Source organism: Ipomoea nil, unplaced genomic scaffold (genome assembly GCF_001879475.1).
Source record: "Ipomoea nil cultivar Tokyo-kokei standard unplaced genomic scaffold, Asagao_1.1 scaffold0302, whole genome shotgun sequence".
Taxonomy (NCBI): Eukaryota; Viridiplantae; Streptophyta; class Magnoliopsida; order Solanales; family Convolvulaceae; genus Ipomoea; species Ipomoea nil.
In genome coordinates, this window is record NW_017616730.1 from 727,339 (window position 1) to 744,148 (window position 16,810).

At 34.3% G+C, this 16,810-nt stretch overlaps 3 protein-coding genes across 9 annotated transcripts; all 3 read left to right on the top strand.

Annotated features, from left to right (window-relative positions):
- Positions 1–524: 524 nt before the first annotated feature.
- On the top strand, positions 525–1,129 carry LOC109160446 (glutaredoxin-C13-like). The gene has a single exon (XM_019308742.1). The coding sequence runs from the start codon at positions 721–723 to the stop codon at positions 1,042–1,044; it is 324 nt and encodes a 107-aa protein (XP_019164287.1). The 5' UTR covers positions 525–720; the 3' UTR covers positions 1,045–1,129.
- Positions 1,130–5,588: 4,459 nt separating this feature from the next.
- LOC109160494 (E3 ubiquitin-protein ligase MIEL1) lies at positions 5,589–9,276 on the top strand. Of its 2 annotated transcripts, XM_019308783.1 has the most exons (12): positions 5,589–5,779; positions 5,903–5,990; positions 6,089–6,145; positions 6,250–6,282; positions 6,380–6,457; positions 7,431–7,474; positions 7,610–7,650; positions 8,349–8,431; positions 8,511–8,602; positions 8,688–8,757; positions 8,849–8,887; positions 8,970–9,276. In XM_019308783.1, exons 1-12 carry the CDS (start codon positions 5,688–5,690, stop codon positions 9,087–9,089), a joined length of 837 nt encoding a protein of 278 aa, XP_019164328.1. In that variant the 5' UTR covers positions 5,589–5,687; the 3' UTR covers positions 9,090–9,276. The 2 variants fall into 2 exon arrangements, with proteins under 2 accessions (XP_019164328.1, XP_019164332.1); XM_019308787.1 differs by lacking the exon at positions 6,250–6,282.
- A 137-nt stretch (positions 9,277–9,413) lies between these two features.
- On the top strand, positions 9,414–12,974 carry LOC109160469 (zinc finger protein CONSTANS-LIKE 13-like). 6 transcript variants are annotated; one of them, XM_019308773.1, is made up of 7 exons: positions 9,414–9,501; positions 9,590–9,684; positions 9,818–10,272; positions 10,419–10,607; positions 10,749–11,020; positions 11,129–11,356; positions 12,694–12,974. In XM_019308773.1, exons 3-6 carry the CDS (start codon positions 9,820–9,822, stop codon positions 11,238–11,240), a joined length of 1,026 nt encoding a protein of 341 aa, XP_019164318.1. In that variant the 5' UTR covers positions 9,414–9,501; positions 9,590–9,684; positions 9,818–9,819; the 3' UTR covers positions 11,241–11,356; positions 12,694–12,974. The 6 variants fall into 6 exon arrangements, with proteins under 6 accessions (XP_019164318.1, XP_019164303.1, XP_019164307.1 ...); XM_019308758.1 differs by having other exon boundaries at positions 9,590–10,272; XM_019308762.1 differs by having other exon boundaries at positions 9,427–9,684; positions 9,773–10,272.
- The last annotated feature ends 3,836 nt before the right edge of the window (positions 12,975–16,810 follow it).

A 16,810-nucleotide genomic window follows, 5' to 3' on the forward strand; every position in this document is an offset into this window, starting at 1 on the left:
CATTTAAAGGTTAGAGTTTGACACTTCGTGCACATAATAGTATAATTTGGTGCAAAATTTTGAAACTCATTGAAAAAAGGTTTATAATATTCAAGATATAGTCTTATAAAGCCAAAAAAACTAAAATTATTTTTTAAAAAAAATTAACTCAACCGTTTTTTTAGCTTTGGAACAACTATATATATTATATACTGTATTAATTCAATGCTAATTATACAAGGGCCAATCAAGTAACTATGTCAGTCTAATGCAATAGGATGAGGAAGGGGCCAAATATGGTAGCTAGCAATTTTGGGCATCTAAAATAAAGCACTTCAATCCATCTTTTGAATGTTCTTGTTTGAAAAAATGGTCTCCACCTTGAATGATGACTTCATTAGTAGAAAATTGCATTATCCCGAATCTTGCATTCTACGATTGTCATGTAAAGTAAAACTTTAACTACTTTTAAAATAACGGTTGAGTTGTGTCCCGTGCGCGGGACCTGTTTCAATTCCTTTTATAAATAGAGTAGCATGCCTAGACCATGCACCCCAATCCAAGTAGCCCTTCCATCAGCTATATATATCCACTCAACTTCCCATCTTGAATCTCATCATCAGATCAAGATCAAACCCTACCATCGGCTTCAAATCAGTCTGATTTGATCCGGTGGTGGGTTCTGATATATACATATACAAATACAGTCTGGTCGCCGGAATCTGATATATAAATATAAAAATGGCGGATAAGGTGCGGAGGTTGACGGCCGACAACGGCGTCGTGATCTTCAGCAAAACCACATGTTGCCTCTGCTACGCGGTGGACATCCTGTTCCAGGAACTCCGGGTGGAGCCGCGGGTGCACAGCATCGACCTCGATCCCGACGGCAAGGAAATCGAGAAGGCCCTGCTGGCCCTGGGCTGCGGCACTAATAATAATGCGGTGGTTCCGGCCGTCTTCATTGGCGGCCACCTCATCGGCTCCACCAACGAGGTCATGTCTCTCCACCTCAGCGGCTCCCTCCTCCAACTCCTCAAACCTTATCAGCAACTCCACCATTAGAGCCTCCTAGCTAGTATAGCTAGCTTCAACTCCGCCGCCGCCGCCGCCCTGTCCTAGAAGTTCCGACAATAAAGAAACTGAATCCATTATCCATATATATATATATATATATATATATATATATATATACATAGAACAGGAGTTGTGTCAGCTAACTTCTGTTTTTTTTTTTTAATATATATATAAAAAAAATGATTTTAAAATATAAAAATAATAAACAGGAAAATAAAAGTCTACAAAAAATGTACAACTAGTAGCTAGAAATTATAGAATTTGAATGGTTCTATGTTTCTTTTTTTTTTTTAAACCACGGTTCTTTCACCGTCCGTTTTACAATTTAAATCCATCCAACTAATTATTCGTCGCTCTGAGATGTATGAGAGCTGGCTCAAGAGAAATTATTACTTATGGGAATTAAAGTTTCAGGTTATTCATAGAATCGTCCCCACGAAGAAGCTTCATTGTCACTTAAGCTACCCTTTGCAGGGTTATGTTTCTATGTATCTATATATATATTCATCATCCATGCATGCCACCCTATATATATAAAGTAGAGATACCAATAAATGCAAGAAGATTATAGTGTGTCGTTTTATTTAATATATAATTTCTAATGCAGTTTATACATAAATAAATTGTATTTTGCAAATTCCATGAAGTAATATTGTATTTCTTGATTTTTTTTTTTTTTTTACAAAATCTAGTTCAAATTAGACAATACGCGCATGCGTCGTAAACGGCGAACACGTACTTCACGTCAAATAATTGATCATATATATAAGAAGATAAAATTATGGGATCCAGTTAAAGTTCAAATGAATTACGGAGTACAAAATTAGTCTCAATTTACGAAATATAGATACTATTGTAGTATTTTCAAAAAGGAAAAAAAGTGCATTCTCGATAAACTTGATTAATTTGTACCAAATTAGTGGATGCGGGTGGCAATTATTCTGCATGATCTATACTTTAGTCATCCTTATCATTGCTAGCTTTATATATATATATATATATATATATATATATATATATATATATATATTAGTAAAAAGTAATTAACACACTCTGGAGTATGTGAAATAAAGGTACTGTTTCGTAAGATAGTTAGTTTATAGTTAATTTTGGTTTATTTGACCATTATTAATTATTAGTTAAAAAATCAATATTGTTTGATTAATTAGCTTTTTGTAACTCTAAAATGCTAAAATTCAAAAAGCTGCTCAAAGAAACTTTTTAAATTAACTTTTTGAGAAAAGAAATTACACCAAACAGTTATCAGCTAACAACTAATTTACCAAACACCTTTTTACAATCAATTAATGTTATCAACTAGTTATACCATATAATTATCTCAATCAGCTAATAGCTAATGGCTATCAACTAACAACCATTATCAAACATGGCCAAAATCTTTTTAGGGGTCGTTTGGTTCACGGAATGTCAGATTACCTTAGGAATGTTAGATTGCTGGGAATGTTAGATTACTGGGAATGTTAGATTCCTGTGTTTGGTTAAAATTGGGGTATGTAATATAATCATGTTTGGTTTAGGGTTATCTTTTATACACACTATAATATCCTTAAGATAACCAAGGTTATCTTACATTACCTAAGATTTTGAAGGGAATCACATTCCCTTCAAAATCCTATGTGGAGGGAATGTGACATTCCTTGGGAATGTTAGATTCCCTAAGATAATATGAACCAAACACCGGAATGTGAGCTTTGGAATGTCACATTCCCTTGGTTATGTTATATAACCTGAACCAAACGCCCCCTTAGTGTGATTTACAACTCATGTGTGATTTGTGAGATATCCAAAGCAAGTTTTACCCAAATCAATGCAGGCTTAAATAATTGTTGCGAGTTTTTCTTGTAACACAAAATAATAATAATAATAATAATAATAATAATAATATATTATTTTATTATTATTAATCAATTAATCTATCTTAATCATGTTTTTGACCAATTCATACAGTTGGGGTATGTTAAAAGAGGGAATACGATTCTGCCACAATTTGAGATTTCAAAAGTAATTCTGCATGATCCATAGAACTTGGCTATATGCATATATGATTCTCTCTTGAGTCTTGATGTATATGTGTGTGTTCCAAGATACTCAAATTCTTATTTAGCGAATAAATTTAGTGAGAGATAGTAATTTATAAAAATAAAACAGAGTAAGTAACGGATAACGGGATCTAAAAGTCTAAAACTATCACCAAATCCATTAATAAAATGTAATCAAATTATTAATGAAAAAATAAATTTAAAAATAATACTATAATCAATTTTCAATAACTAAATCAAGAAATATCGCCTTTACAAAACATTTATTAATGGTTCTAAAAAGATATACGATTATAATAGACATTTAGATAGTTCTCGCTTTGAAAGGGGTGACCAAATTGGTTTCTTGTATGTGTTTCCTTTCTTTCTTCCAATCCATGCTTATGTTGTTCACGCTACTTCCACTGTCACATAAAAACGACGGCCGGTTGACATAGACCAGCCAGCTAAATGGACTAGACATTTGATAGTGTTGATCAATATAATTATGCAGGTTGAATCTTGACCATTTATTGTTCAATAATTTGTGCAGCTAGCTATTGTTTATTGTTGGCAGTTGGCCTTTCTGGCTGGCTTGAAGCCTTGAATACATTTGACATGTTTGTAGTGAAGCTGAATCTTCATGGCAGCTCAAGGGTTCTGCAGCAGCAGGAGCAGGTACAAAAGGTGGTTTTCATGATTCAATATATTTGACATGTTTGGTGCACTTTCCATTTGCACCAGCAACATTGTGTATGCAGTCAAGAAAACCAGCCCCTTTTTGTTGAGCATATAACCATTAATATGCAATTCAACTATCACTTTAAGGCTTTTAGTTGGGATGGAGCACATGTTTCAATTGTTTTTATTTTTGGATGACAAAGGGAAATTCCACACCCATTATTTGAGGGTGTAAACTAGGTAAATTAAGTTTTGTGATTTTAATCGGGCAAAGGACCACAAGAAAGTAAACTAGCCTCTGTTGTCCATACCTGATTAACTCAAATCAAAAAAATCAATAGGCTGTTCGCACTAAAAATGGAATTTGAAACTTTGTAATTACTAAACTAACAACTAGACCAGCATGTTTTTTCAAACACTTTTGTTTTTGAACAATTATTATACTATGAGTTATGATCTACTTTACAATATAAATCACTGATATAAGTTATACTTTTTAATGTACTAAAAATAAAAGTTTTAATATATTAGAGGTTCATTTATATTACGAAGTATTAAATAATAAATTTTCAATATACAATTATTATATCTTTAATATATTAAAAATGAAAATAGACTATAATTTTCTGCTTTCGAGAGTATAGTGTGAATGTATGTGTTGACCGTACTGTTATGTATGTAGGTGGTGATGTATCCATTGGAACCAATCCATTATAGTGTCCTTAAGCACAAGTGGTTTTTTTAATTGAATGTGTTGATTAGTGATTGGTCAGGACTTGAGTGAAAAGTATACCTTAATTTTTAATTGAATAAACTACAATTTATTGGTTGTTTTCAAGTTCAGGTGTAATTTGATATGAGTTAATATTTTTTAACACGTTATATTTCCTTAGACATTTTTTTGTAAGAATTTGATTTTCGTAATTATAATTTTAAAATAATTCAATTTTCATAATATTAAGTTTAGTATTAATATATATATATATATATATATATATATATAAGATTGTATTTAGAAGCTACATTAAAAATGTTATTAAACACAAGAAAATAATTATAAAAATTGTATAAAAATATTTTAAAAAATATCAATTGAACCAATAAATAATAAACCACATGTAAAATGGACATAAAGAAAATATAGTTATATATATCATGTTTGGTACGGATAAAACAATATTAAACATACTCTAGCTTTTATTTATTATTTGCTCTCAAGAAAATGATCAAATACATTTTCAAATTTTATCTAAGAAGTCAATTAAGTCATCAAATTTTTGAAAGTTACATATTAATTTAGTACATCAAAACTCCAAATCCTAATAGTGACATGTAATAGTAGGTCAATAATACACCGACAGAGCTCTAACAACATTCCGACAAGTGCGGCCTTTCTAACAAGCAAACGACTGAGATGGTGACCAACTGATTGCCTTCTCCATCGTTGGAGATGGCAACCAAACTAGTCATTTGGTCGCCGAAAAAGGTCATACTTAGAATGTTGTCAGAGCTATGTCAATGCATTATTGACCTACTATTGCAGGTAATTATTAGGATTTTAGACTTTGATGCATTAAATTAATATGTTAATGTGTCTAATTACAACTTTCAAAAGTTCGATGATCTAATTGACTTCTTAGATAAGTTTGAAGGTGTATTTGACAATTTTCCTTTGCTCTGTATTCATGACAAAAATGAGCTACAATTTTATTATTTATTTTTAATATACGAAAATATACTTATTATTTTTCATCAAGAATCAAGAAATTATTAAATATTGCCTAGATTTTCAGTTTTCTAGAGTTTGGCAAATTTGGCGCCGGTATGTCTCGAGCGGCTATTGCTGCGCTCTCCTATAAAATATAGTCTCCGCCTCGACCCCAAGACAATACAACAACGCCGCCTCTGGCTATGAATATGGAAGTCGGCGACGTCACCCCTACCGGCGTCCAACTTGATGATCAGACTGTTTCCGGAGAAGACTTTGGGAAGATGCTATTCGGGTACATACAAGCCGTATACATCCAGAATTCCTTTTTGAATTTTCTGTTTCACAAAATTTCTCTGAAAATGGCGTCTGATTACTGAATTACTGCGAATATTTTATTTTATTTTTGGTGCCGTAGATGCGAGCATTACCGGAGGCGATGCAAAATCCGAGCTCCCTGTTGCAACGAGATTTTCACTTGCCGGCACTGTCACAACGAAGCTAAGGTGTCCTGTTTACCCTAACCTTGCGCTTCTTTTCATGAAATGTGACTTTGGATAGGAAATTTTACTTATGTATTTCTTTGTGCCTTTTTTTCAACTAGAGCGGGTTGAGTGATCCTAAGGAACGTCACGAACTCGTTCGCCGTGATGTTAAACAGGTAGTGTTAGCGCCGATTCCTTTCTCGTTTCACCGTCGTTTTAGTGTATCTGTTCATTTATCTGCGGTTTAATGAAACGAAGTTGGCTTAATATTTTATTACAGGTTATTTGTGCCGTGTGCAATACAGAACAGCAGGTTTTTCAGTTGCTCCTCTTTGTTTGCCACTTTTATCTGACTTTCTAATTTCTATTGTACTTCTATGATCCTCTTATGTTTGCTTTTTCACACGTAGGTTGCAGGAATCTGTTTGAACTGTGGAGTCAAATTTGGGGATTACTTCTGTGAAATTTGCAGACTCTATGATGATGATGTAATGTTTCTGGTCTCGATCCTACTCTTTGTTTCTGAATTTAAGATACTGCACTTGACACTTGAGTGTTTTTGCACGAAATGTTGTGATTAAATTAGTGCCTGTACACTGCTAAAACTTCCTTTGGTAGTGAACTGTCTTCCATGTAACAAAGTAACAATTTGATTGTTAATGGTCTAAAAGTAATGCAATTCAGACATTTTGTTAGCTTTAACAATCAAGAGGCTGGATAAGAAGAGTTAGACAATCCAATAACCCTATATTTTCTTTTGCTCCACATGAAAAGTACAATACAGAACAATTGAAGTCACTACATATGTTTCCTACCACATTCTCATTCCTATTCTGATCTCTACAAATATCCATGAAAGCCACCCTAAAATTGTAGCCTAAACATAACGTGCCTTGTATTCCAGCTCTCACAATCTCACATTGTTCCTTTTAGAAAGAGAATCATCTTTCACCTTCCTTACATGTTGTGTCCTTCTCCCCTAGATCCTTTTGGATTGCAATTTTCAGAAACCAAGCTTGCCAATTCTTAGAGTTGCACCTAGTGTCATCCATAATTCATAAATTATAGCACATGAAGTTCACATATTGTATGATTTTCCCCTTCTTGTTAACCCTATTTAGGAAAGGCAGCCTTGAAAGTTGCTCCCTTTAAATAACATTTTTCAACACTACAAATATTAGTCTCTGAATGTAGGATTCTTGTTATGCATTCCACACGGGGACTCTAATAGTCTAATTAATGTAGTTCAGTAAAGTAATGAAAAGGGAATAAAGGAAAACATAATGTTGTTGAATTGGCTGGTAGAAGATGATCTTCAGTTTGCATACAAGGGGAGGCCCGGGCCCCTTTACCCATACACTTTACTGAGTCATTCTGTTAAAACAGCTAAATACATGGTTTTAAATCATCAGATGTTAAAACCAGATCCTACTTTTTTTCTTCCTTTTTTTTGCACTGTAGACAACAAAAGACCAGTATCACTGCAATGAATGTGGGATCTGTAGGTAAGTGGGTATATTATCTTGGAATGGCCATTCAGTTTGCATTTGATTTTGTTTTTTTCCTTTTCTTAAATGAACTTTTTCCCAATCAACATGCATCTTTAATTTATCATTTTGATATAAATGTTCACTGTGCAGGATTGGAGGTCGTGAAAACTTCTTTCACTGCCAGAAGTGTGGTACGCTGTGTACTGCTTGGTTCAATTTTTGATGTTCTGGATTTGGATTCTATAGCTTTCAGTTTAATTGTTGTTGTCTTTACAATTCTGTGTTTAGCAACTCATCACGTAATCTTTCAATTAGAACAGCAGCCATCACAATGTGGTATTAATACCGTCAATAGTAAATTTATAAAAAAGAATGTTGGATAATTAATATTTACATGCATTTTTTTTCTAGTGGTGATGGTTTATGTGAGTAAGTATACTAAACATTATTTTTCAACAACATTTTAAAGAAAGAAGAAAATGATGAGGGAAAAGTTTCATATATTGCACAGGTTTCCCTGCTTTGCTAAATTGTGCTGAGTATTTGGCTGCATCTCTTTAGAAAGTTTATTGTATGTTTGATCATTGATGTGGCACGCAAATTGTCAACTTGAAGCAAACTGACTGTTTTTAACTAAACAAAGCCTTAAGAACCATCAGTCAAATTCCTTTTGGCTTCTTCATTGTATTGTGCAAGCTTCTTGTGTTTATGACATTTTAATCCTCAGTGGTGATTCCTATGTTGCTATCATCTATCATCTTTCTTGCTTTCATGGTTATTTTTTGTGGGTGGGGGTTTTTTCTGAATATATTAATTTTCTAGATTGCCTAGCATCATACCCGCTGTTTATCCATATATGCCCTTTCTAACTCTGAAATCAAGTTAACAGGTTCTTGCTATTCGGTGGGTTTGCGTGATAATCATTTGTGTGTTGAGAACTCAATGAAGAGCTACTGCCCCATATGCTATGAGGTTCAAACCAATACATTTATTTTTCTATCTTGGGGTACAAAACTTATTTTCTAAGAGTGAATCTGTCGTCTGCTGCCAGTTTCTTTTTGAGTCGCTGAAAAGCACAATGATCATGAAGTGTGGACATACTATGCACATGGACTGTTATAGAGAGATGGTTCACCAAAATCAGTTAAGTCAGTTCATAATTCTTGTCTTCCATTCCTCTCTCTCAGCTAGTCAATCAGCAGGTATCTTATATTAGATTTGAGTACAGGTACAGATGTCCAATCTGCAGCAAGTCGGTGCTCAACATGTCCAGAACCTGGGAAATATTGGAGGAGGAGGTACAATCTTTCTTTTGTGCTCTTTCTCGTTTATCATATACTTGTATGTGTTTTGATACGTGGATGCTATACTTTATGGTTTATTGTATAGATTCAAACTACAGTGATGCCTGAGGAGTACTTCTATGAAGTAAGTTTCCTTTTGTGAGAAAATTCAAATGTGGGGCCTCGCCAACTGTTGTATAAACATCTCTCAATGTTAAACTTCACAGGTTCCAATCCTCTGCAACGACTGCAACAACACCAGTACCGCAATTTTCCACATTCTCGGCCACAAATGCAAGCACTGTAGTTCATACAACACCCGCATGGTAAAAGCCGATCGCCAATGACCCTTTTATGTGGATCACCAAAACGGGATTTACGTGTTGCTAGACTCAAAGTTGAGTGGCATCTGAAATGTATCTTAGTCTGTGTTATGACAAAAAATCATGTCATATCTAATGTCTCTGATTCTCTCTCTCCTTTTATAAGACAATTTACAATTTACATTAATCAAACTTGTCATTTTCAGGCAAAGCTTTCATGTTTATGTGATTATTGTTTGTCTGATGCCTTTGTTATACCCACTTTGCATATATTCTTAGAGTCTGATACTCTGATCTGGATGAAACGTGCTGTCTCTGGGCTATCCAAAACTAGAAAGTTTTTTCCTTTTTTTTTTGGTTAAATTTATTTATACTCTCAGAAAAGATGTACAGATAGGTGGCATTGGCCCATTGCATTAATATTGTGAACTACAAGGTAGGTATCTCCAACTAAGATTTCTCGTCGGTATTCAGTACTACATACTGAAGTCCTCAAATTTGACGTACATTTCCCACGTGACCAGTTACTACGTCGTAAAGGTCCTTAATTTCTTCCACTCGCCGGAGAACGGAGCACCACAAAGCTGATTCAGAGATTCTTGTTGTGAAAAGCAGTAAGGTTTATCAACTCTCTCTTTCTTTCTTTGTGATTCTGACAAGTTGTTTGCAGCAAAATATGCTCACGCATGCCCTCTCCGTCAAACCAGCTTTTATTTGATTCTTCATCGGAGAATAAGTTGTGTTGCGTGCAGAGATGCTGAAAGAACGACATCGGCTGTGTGATTTCTGCGGCTACTGCACGGCGGTGTTGTACTGCACAGCAGATTCAGCCAAGCTTTGCCTCTCTTGCGACCGGGAGGTGCACTCCACCAACCAGCTCTTTACCAAGCACACCCGCTCCCTGCTCTGCGACGCCTGCGATTCCTCCCCTGCTTCCATTTTCTGCTCTATGGACGCCGCCGTCCTCTGCCATACCTGCCACTGGGAGTCTCACAGCCCCGCCCTTTCACCACCGCACGACTGCTGCCCGGTTGAACAGTTTTCCGGGCGACCTTCCCTGAATGAGCTGCTGTTTGTTCTTGGGTTTGAAAATGTGAGCAAGAAGTCCCTTTTGTCCGGTGATGATGCCGACAACGATGAGTATTTGGATTATCTTGTCTGGGACACTCCTTCAGGTGTAGATGACTACGACGTCCCTCTCCCAAAGGTTTCAATCAATCCCACTTCTTTGCACTTAATGATCATTTTTTTGGTTTTGGTTTGGAGATGGAATGAAAGATCTTGCTGTTTACTATTAACTATTGCAGAGACTAACATTCTTGATTGTGTATATATATTTGTTGTGGAGTCCAGAATCAAAATGCTGCCTGCGGACAACACAAAGCTGACATTCTTTGTCAGCTTCGTGACATGTTGAAATTGGAACCAAATTTCGCCACCGAGGATGAAGATTTTGAGCCCATGAGGAGCTTTCAGTCCATGGAACCTAAGAGCACAGAACTTAAACAGAAGGTGGAGTCAACATTAGTTCCTTCTTCAGAAGTAAAGCTTCTCTAATCCTAGAATGATAGAACATAAGTTTATGTCAATTTTTATAGTTTCTATGAACATACATTATCATTCCTAGATTAAAATGTTAAATGAATCTAGAACTGCAAAAAAAAAAATGTTGTCTGCATGCAGGCAAGTGGTTTTCAGACCAGCAAATTTGTGGAACAAGGAATTGCTTCTTCCTTGTTTGGTGGATTCGTGGAGACAAACTGCTTAGTTCCCGATAAAGATTCAGACACTGGCGACGGTTCAGTTCTAGCAAACGATCACAGCAAAGGGCAGTCTCAACATTCTTCCATTACCGACACCATGCAAGTGCTTCCTAGAGTTGCTCCTCGCGAGCTGAACAGCCAGGAAAGAGAGACTGCTATTACTAGGTACAAGGAGAAAAGAAAAACAAGGAGGTACTAATATAGTATTCTTGGATGTTTTGCTGTCATGCTTGTCATTTTGTATTATTCTCCTATCATCACCATTTTTGCCTGAGTTTTTCATCTGCATAACAATAACAGATTTGAGAAACAGATAAGGTATGAGTCGCGCAAAGTCCGGGCAGAGAGTAGGGCTAGAATCAAAGGGCGTTTTGCCAAGAAAGATCAGAGAGACACTGCTATTCATGGATGATTCCCTGATACATAAGTTTTGTCAAAGAGATTGTTACAGTTTCAGTGGCCAGAAGCGCAGCAATCCTAGCTGGAATAACCAAGAAAAGAGTGCGAGCGGTTTCTTGTGGTTGACAGGTACAAATGGTTAGGTTGTTTATCAACTGTAAACTGCCTGAAATCATGTCTTTTTTCCATTGATGCTAATAACCTATGGTAACACATCTTAATAAAGCAGTTGATTATGATGTACATCCTGCATTTATAGTGTCTGAAGTACAATGTGCTTACAAGGATGACAATTTCGATCCGCCTCGTGGGTATCCACTCGAATCCACCCCGCATGTATCGGGTTTTTTGGATGATAATGAGTGTTGGGTTGGGTGGGTCTACCATGTATATATATAGTAAATTAAGTACGAGTTTGTGGTTACTTCTGAAGCACAAAAAGCCAAGAATGCCTCCACTGAGGCTCGAACTCACAACTTTCCATATGAGAGTCCAACTCAGGTGCCATCTAAGCACAAGATGCTTGGCATACTAGTCTATAGTTAATTAAAAAGGTTTCTAGAACTTTTATTTATTTTTTATTATTTTTAGTTCTAAACTAATAAGTTTATTTTTAAAAAATTAACAATTTAGTTACTCCCTAACTCTTTCTTCTTTGTTTATTAGAAAAAATGTCAAATAGGCCATCGAACTATTACAGGGCGTTTGGTTGAAGGGATTTTAAATTCCTTTCCCACTTAATTCCCACCTAATTCCAAAGGCCACAAAATTCCCTTGTTTGGTTGAAAGGAATTGCAATTCCCCCATTTTCATGGAATTAAAATCCCATGTCCCCCCCCCCCCCCCCTTGGTATTTTAATTCCTGGGATTTTAGGAAGAAAAAAAGATAGTGATGAGTCAAAATTACCCCTCCCTTTTTAACCTAAAATTAATGTTTAACAACAACAATGGACATTTTGGACTTTATACTACTTATTCCCTTTCAATTTTCATGTATACCAAACATTGGAATTGAAATTCCCGGTAATTCTATTCCTGTCAACCAAACATTGGAATTTAAATTTCCACTTTATTCCCAGTAATTCATCTCCCATAGAATTACAAATCTTTTCCCACGTAATTTCCCCTCTCCAACCAAACGCCCTGTTAGTGTTTGTGTAATTGGTCGGTCCATTGAACAAAAAAAGTGTATAATTAAACTATTTAATTCTATAAATTTGTGCGAATAATGTTTTTAGCATGTTGTTTTCAAGTTAAGCAGGTAAGATGAATGATATATCCGACAATTTTTAATATTTAAATCAATTTACTATGAATTTAATATTAGATGAAATCAATTTACTTTGAAAACAGTTAGCCGGAAATTATTGACATCCCCTCCGTCACTCTCTCCCTCCCTACTCGTATATTTATATCTTCCTTCTCTTCACTATGAATCACCTTGTTATTAATGTTACTGCTTTCAGCTTATTATGGTATTTACTGGGAGTTACTGAAGATGAAAGGCAATGGAAGTGTGAAGCAATCTTATCAACAAGGTAATAGTGTTGTTAGTTAATGAGCATATAAATAGCTGATGAACCAGGGAAAAGAAAAACACAATCAGATGCTTAAAAAGTGAACTGTGGCTGTATCTTCTTCTTCTTCTTTTAAAGTATTTTGGATGAGTTTAGATACAGATTTACGAGATTGTAAGAGTCTTTCCGGCGAAGTGTTTAATGGTTGGAAGTAAATTGATTTGATTTAATATTAAATTCATATTAAATTGATTTAAATATTAAAAATTGTCACATAAGATACTATATCATTCATCTTTTACATATTTAACTTAAAAGTAACCTGCTAAAAATGTTATTTGCACAAGTTTAGAGTTAAATTGTTTAATTGTCCACTTTTTTGTTCAATAGTCTAATTACACAAATATTAATAGTTCAATAGCCTGTTTGACGTTTTTTCCTTATTTATTTTCTTTAGTATTTTTTTTTTAATTTAATAGTACTTTTAGTATAGTTTCTAAATATATAAATATAAATTTTGTATACTAATACTAAATTTAGTATTATGAAAAATTCAATTAAAAATAGCATCGTTAATCGAACTAGACATATAAAATGGGATGGATGAAGTATTTATATTTGAATACTTCTATTATTTTATGTTTTAATATAACTAGTAAATTTTATTATTTTAATATGTGTATGCAATTTAAATATTAAAAAAAATTTAATAGGATAATAAGTTGAGGGTACCTGCACCCGGTGGGGCAGGGGTGGATTTTGAAAATATCCACTCGATATGGGTTGGGGGTGGGTGCAGAAAATAAAATGTGAGTTGAAAATACCCACTCCTGACCCATTGTCATTCGTACTCGCAAGTAGTAAGATAAGAAGACAAAATGATTCGAACATCGACATGAAGATCAATAAATGCGATATATTCTTAAAAGCCTAATATAAAATATGTAAAGTGAGACAAAAGATATATATTTCGAAACTCAAGCTTTGTGTTTAATTGGTAGGCAAGTTCCCTTGCCATTTCAAAGAGAGAAGTTCCTAAGTGTATGACATTAGTTTTAATTAGATCCCACTCTTCTCTATAATTTAGGTTTTTCAATTTAGGTTTTTCAATTTCATTGAATTGTCTTAAGAACTTGCACTAAACCCATAAAGGTAAATCAAGTTAATATACTCTCAAGACTAAATACTAAATTATACATTTCTGCACACAAAAGATCAACCCAAATCTCCAATATTGAATAACAGGAAATGAGGAATTGAACCCCATTCTCATTTCCAATCAACTGCAATAATTCAAAAATATAATACTCTTATTAGTTTCCATCATCATTCAAAAATATTTAATATTATTTTCTCTTCAACTTTTCTTCTTCTTCTTCTTCTTCTTCTTTTTTTTTTTTTTTAAATTTCTAGGTTCTTTCTCCATTCTTCTATTCTAAACAAAAAGTTGAAAATAAAGAAAAACAAAAGGGGGGGATCCCCACTTTGATGGACGTCTGCCATATTGTGATGTTTAGCATGGGAGATATTGTTATAGGTAGGTCTTGCATTGTGTAACACTACTTGAGACTTTCTCCCCAAAAAATCAATTATTAAACAATAATGTAGACCATGCATATATCTATCTATTCATGGCATAGGGCATAACACAAAAGCCAAAACACATTGAATGGTCATATCATTTCTACTATACAAAAAGATGCAGAAAACACACTAAACTCCTACACCAGACAATAGAATGTGTTATCATAAAGTCTCCAAATAAGATAAAATCAATACCAACATTGCACAACCACATATCTTGGATACGACGGCCGCCAATAGAGGCAAGCAAATGATGATAATGTAACTGTAACAACAAGTTATAAACTCTAAATTTTCAACAAATTTCCAAAAACACCAAAAAAGTTCTTCGCTTTTTTGTTTGCATTGAAAACTCACCTACCTTATATTACTATTGATAATGGCATGGACTATTTTGTCATGGTGTTTATGTTCTCATCCATCCTACACAGTGGGCATCATGAAAATCATTGTTCTATACTATTCTATTGCTTTAATATGTGATTAAGTTAATAAAGTTGTTATTGATTAATCTCACTCAAATTAAAGGATTAAACATAAGATAAAAACTGTGGAATTTAATGTTAAAACGTTGCAAATGAAAGACAACATAAGATGTTGGACAGAGTTTTGGATTTGACAAGATTTTGAAGCAGTAGGCAAGGCAAGTTGGGCAAGTACAAAACAGGCTTTCGTCACTTCAATTCGTACACATTTCTCCAACTTTTTTGACCAAATGAAATCATTACTCCGTTTACATCCCTAAAGCCCCAATTTAATGCCCACTACATATTCTTGCCACTGGGAAAAGAATTATAATTATAAAGTGAAAATTTAAATTACATTGTTTAGTAAACATGAATATAATTATGGGGAATCGAAAGGAAAGAAATGAAACAAAATTAAAATGTATGTAATAATAAGGATAAGGGTAAAATAGTCATTTACTATAGAATTACAATTTCATAATTCCTAGGTGGGACCCTAAGAATTGTAATTCCATGGTTGGAACCCGAAGGGCAAACCATGAAATTACAGTAGGAATAAAATTACAATTTCATCCTACCAAATACCCCATAATGGTTTAGGTTTGAGATAGATTTTGTGTGCAAAAAATGTACAGTTTAATTCTAACTTTAAAATTAAATTGGCTCAATTCACTTCTTCACAAGTCTGTGTACGAATTTATAGGGTTCAATATATACATATATATATATATATATATATATATATATATATGTGTGTGTGTGTGTGTGTGTGTGTGTGTGTGTTCACTAGCCTCGTAAGGTAGCAAAATGGATGAAGTATAACTATGTCACAAGTTCGATTCTTGTCAACATCCTCTTGGTCAAATTCATTGCTCTCTTATATTTTTTTTTTTTTTGAATGCCATTGCTCTCTTATATAATTTGCAAATTACACCGTATTACACAATAGTGGAATAATGGTTTAGCATTTTTCTCATCACCCATAATATAATAATAATAATAATAATAATAATAATAATAATTTATTTGCTGACTCGTCAATTCATAATCTCATGTGAAAAGTTGGTTAAAGAAAAAAGTAAAAGAAAAAAAAAAAGTGAGATGAAAGAAATAAGGTGAATGACAGTAAAGTTAGCAGTAAAGTCAAAGAGGATGATGAATAGAGAAGAGGGAAAAAAAGCAGGAATGGGTATGGGAAGAATGAAGGTTGTGATGATATGTATGTATGTATGCCATGCATGATGCATTGCATTATCAACCAATGAAGAAAAAGGCCTTTTTCTTTCAATCCTTTTAACTGTATCACTGTACCCTCTCCCACATCTTTTTAGATTTGCAGAATGATAGCAGAGACACAGATTGACTAATGGTATAGATCACAATAATGCAAATATGGCTCCCCTCTCCTCTCTCTCTCTCTTCTTGCTTTTACTTTCTGCCCCTCCCACTGTCACTCCCAGTATTATTGCTTTTTTCACCATTTTCCCCCTTCTCTTTTCATCTCAGCCTCACCCACTGGGCCTTTTCTTTGCTGGGTTTTTGGGTGCAGTGTATGCTGTGTTATTGTCTGTGTCTTCCCTCCTGTCACCACCCTCCAAATCTTTAAACCCTCCAAAGGATTGAAAAGTAAATAGCCAAATGCAAATGACAATCTCGAAAGGATTAAAAAGTAAATCGCGGGATGTACCTCAATGATCAGTCGTAGTAATTCTATTTTAGATTGGTCAACCAGTTGAGTTGTGTCGGTGTCAGGTAGTGACAGTCAAAGCAAAACTCTGAACCCTATTTTGGATTAGTCGACCAGTTGAGTTGTGTCCCGAGATTCCATTTCCTATGTCTCAAAGTCACTGTCACACTGCAATGAAAGCAAACCTGTTTAAAGCAAAAGTATGTTCAAATTGACATTAACTTCTGCAGAAACATTCAAATGTGCAGAATTATAAAGGGGGCTAAGTAATCCATGAATCATATATATACCTTATGACATAAGTAAATTTATTGAGACATTATGGAAC

What these genes read in the sequence shown, in the direction of transcription:
- LOC109160494 (XM_019308783.1), top strand. Translation starts at nt 5,688, where the DNA reads ATGAATATGGAAGTCGGCGACGTCACCCCTACCGGCGTCCAACTTGAT. An exon ending in CTTTCACTGCCAGAAGTGTG is followed by an intron (nt 7,651 to 8,348) that starts GTACGCTGTGTA and finishes TCAAGTTAACAG; the next exon opens with GTTCTTGCTATTCGGTGGGT. An exon ending in ACTGCCCCATATGCTATGAG is followed by an intron (nt 8,432 to 8,510) that starts GTTCAAACCAAT and finishes GTCTGCTGCCAG; the next exon opens with TTTCTTTTTGAGTCGCTGAA.
- LOC109160446 (XM_019308742.1), top strand. Translation starts at nt 721, where the DNA reads ATGGCGGATAAGGTGCGGAGGTTGACGGCCGACAACGGCGTCGTGATC.
- LOC109160469 (XM_019308758.1), top strand. Translation starts at nt 9,820, where the DNA reads ATGCTGAAAGAACGACATCGGCTGTGTGATTTCTGCGGCTACTGCACG. An exon ending in CATTAGTTCCTTCTTCAGAA is followed by an intron (nt 10,608 to 10,748) that starts GTAAAGCTTCTC and finishes GTCTGCATGCAG; the next exon opens with GCAAGTGGTTTTCAGACCAG. An exon ending in GAGAAAAGAAAAACAAGGAG is followed by an intron (nt 11,021 to 11,128) that starts GTACTAATATAG and finishes TAACAATAACAG; the next exon opens with ATTTGAGAAACAGATAAGGT.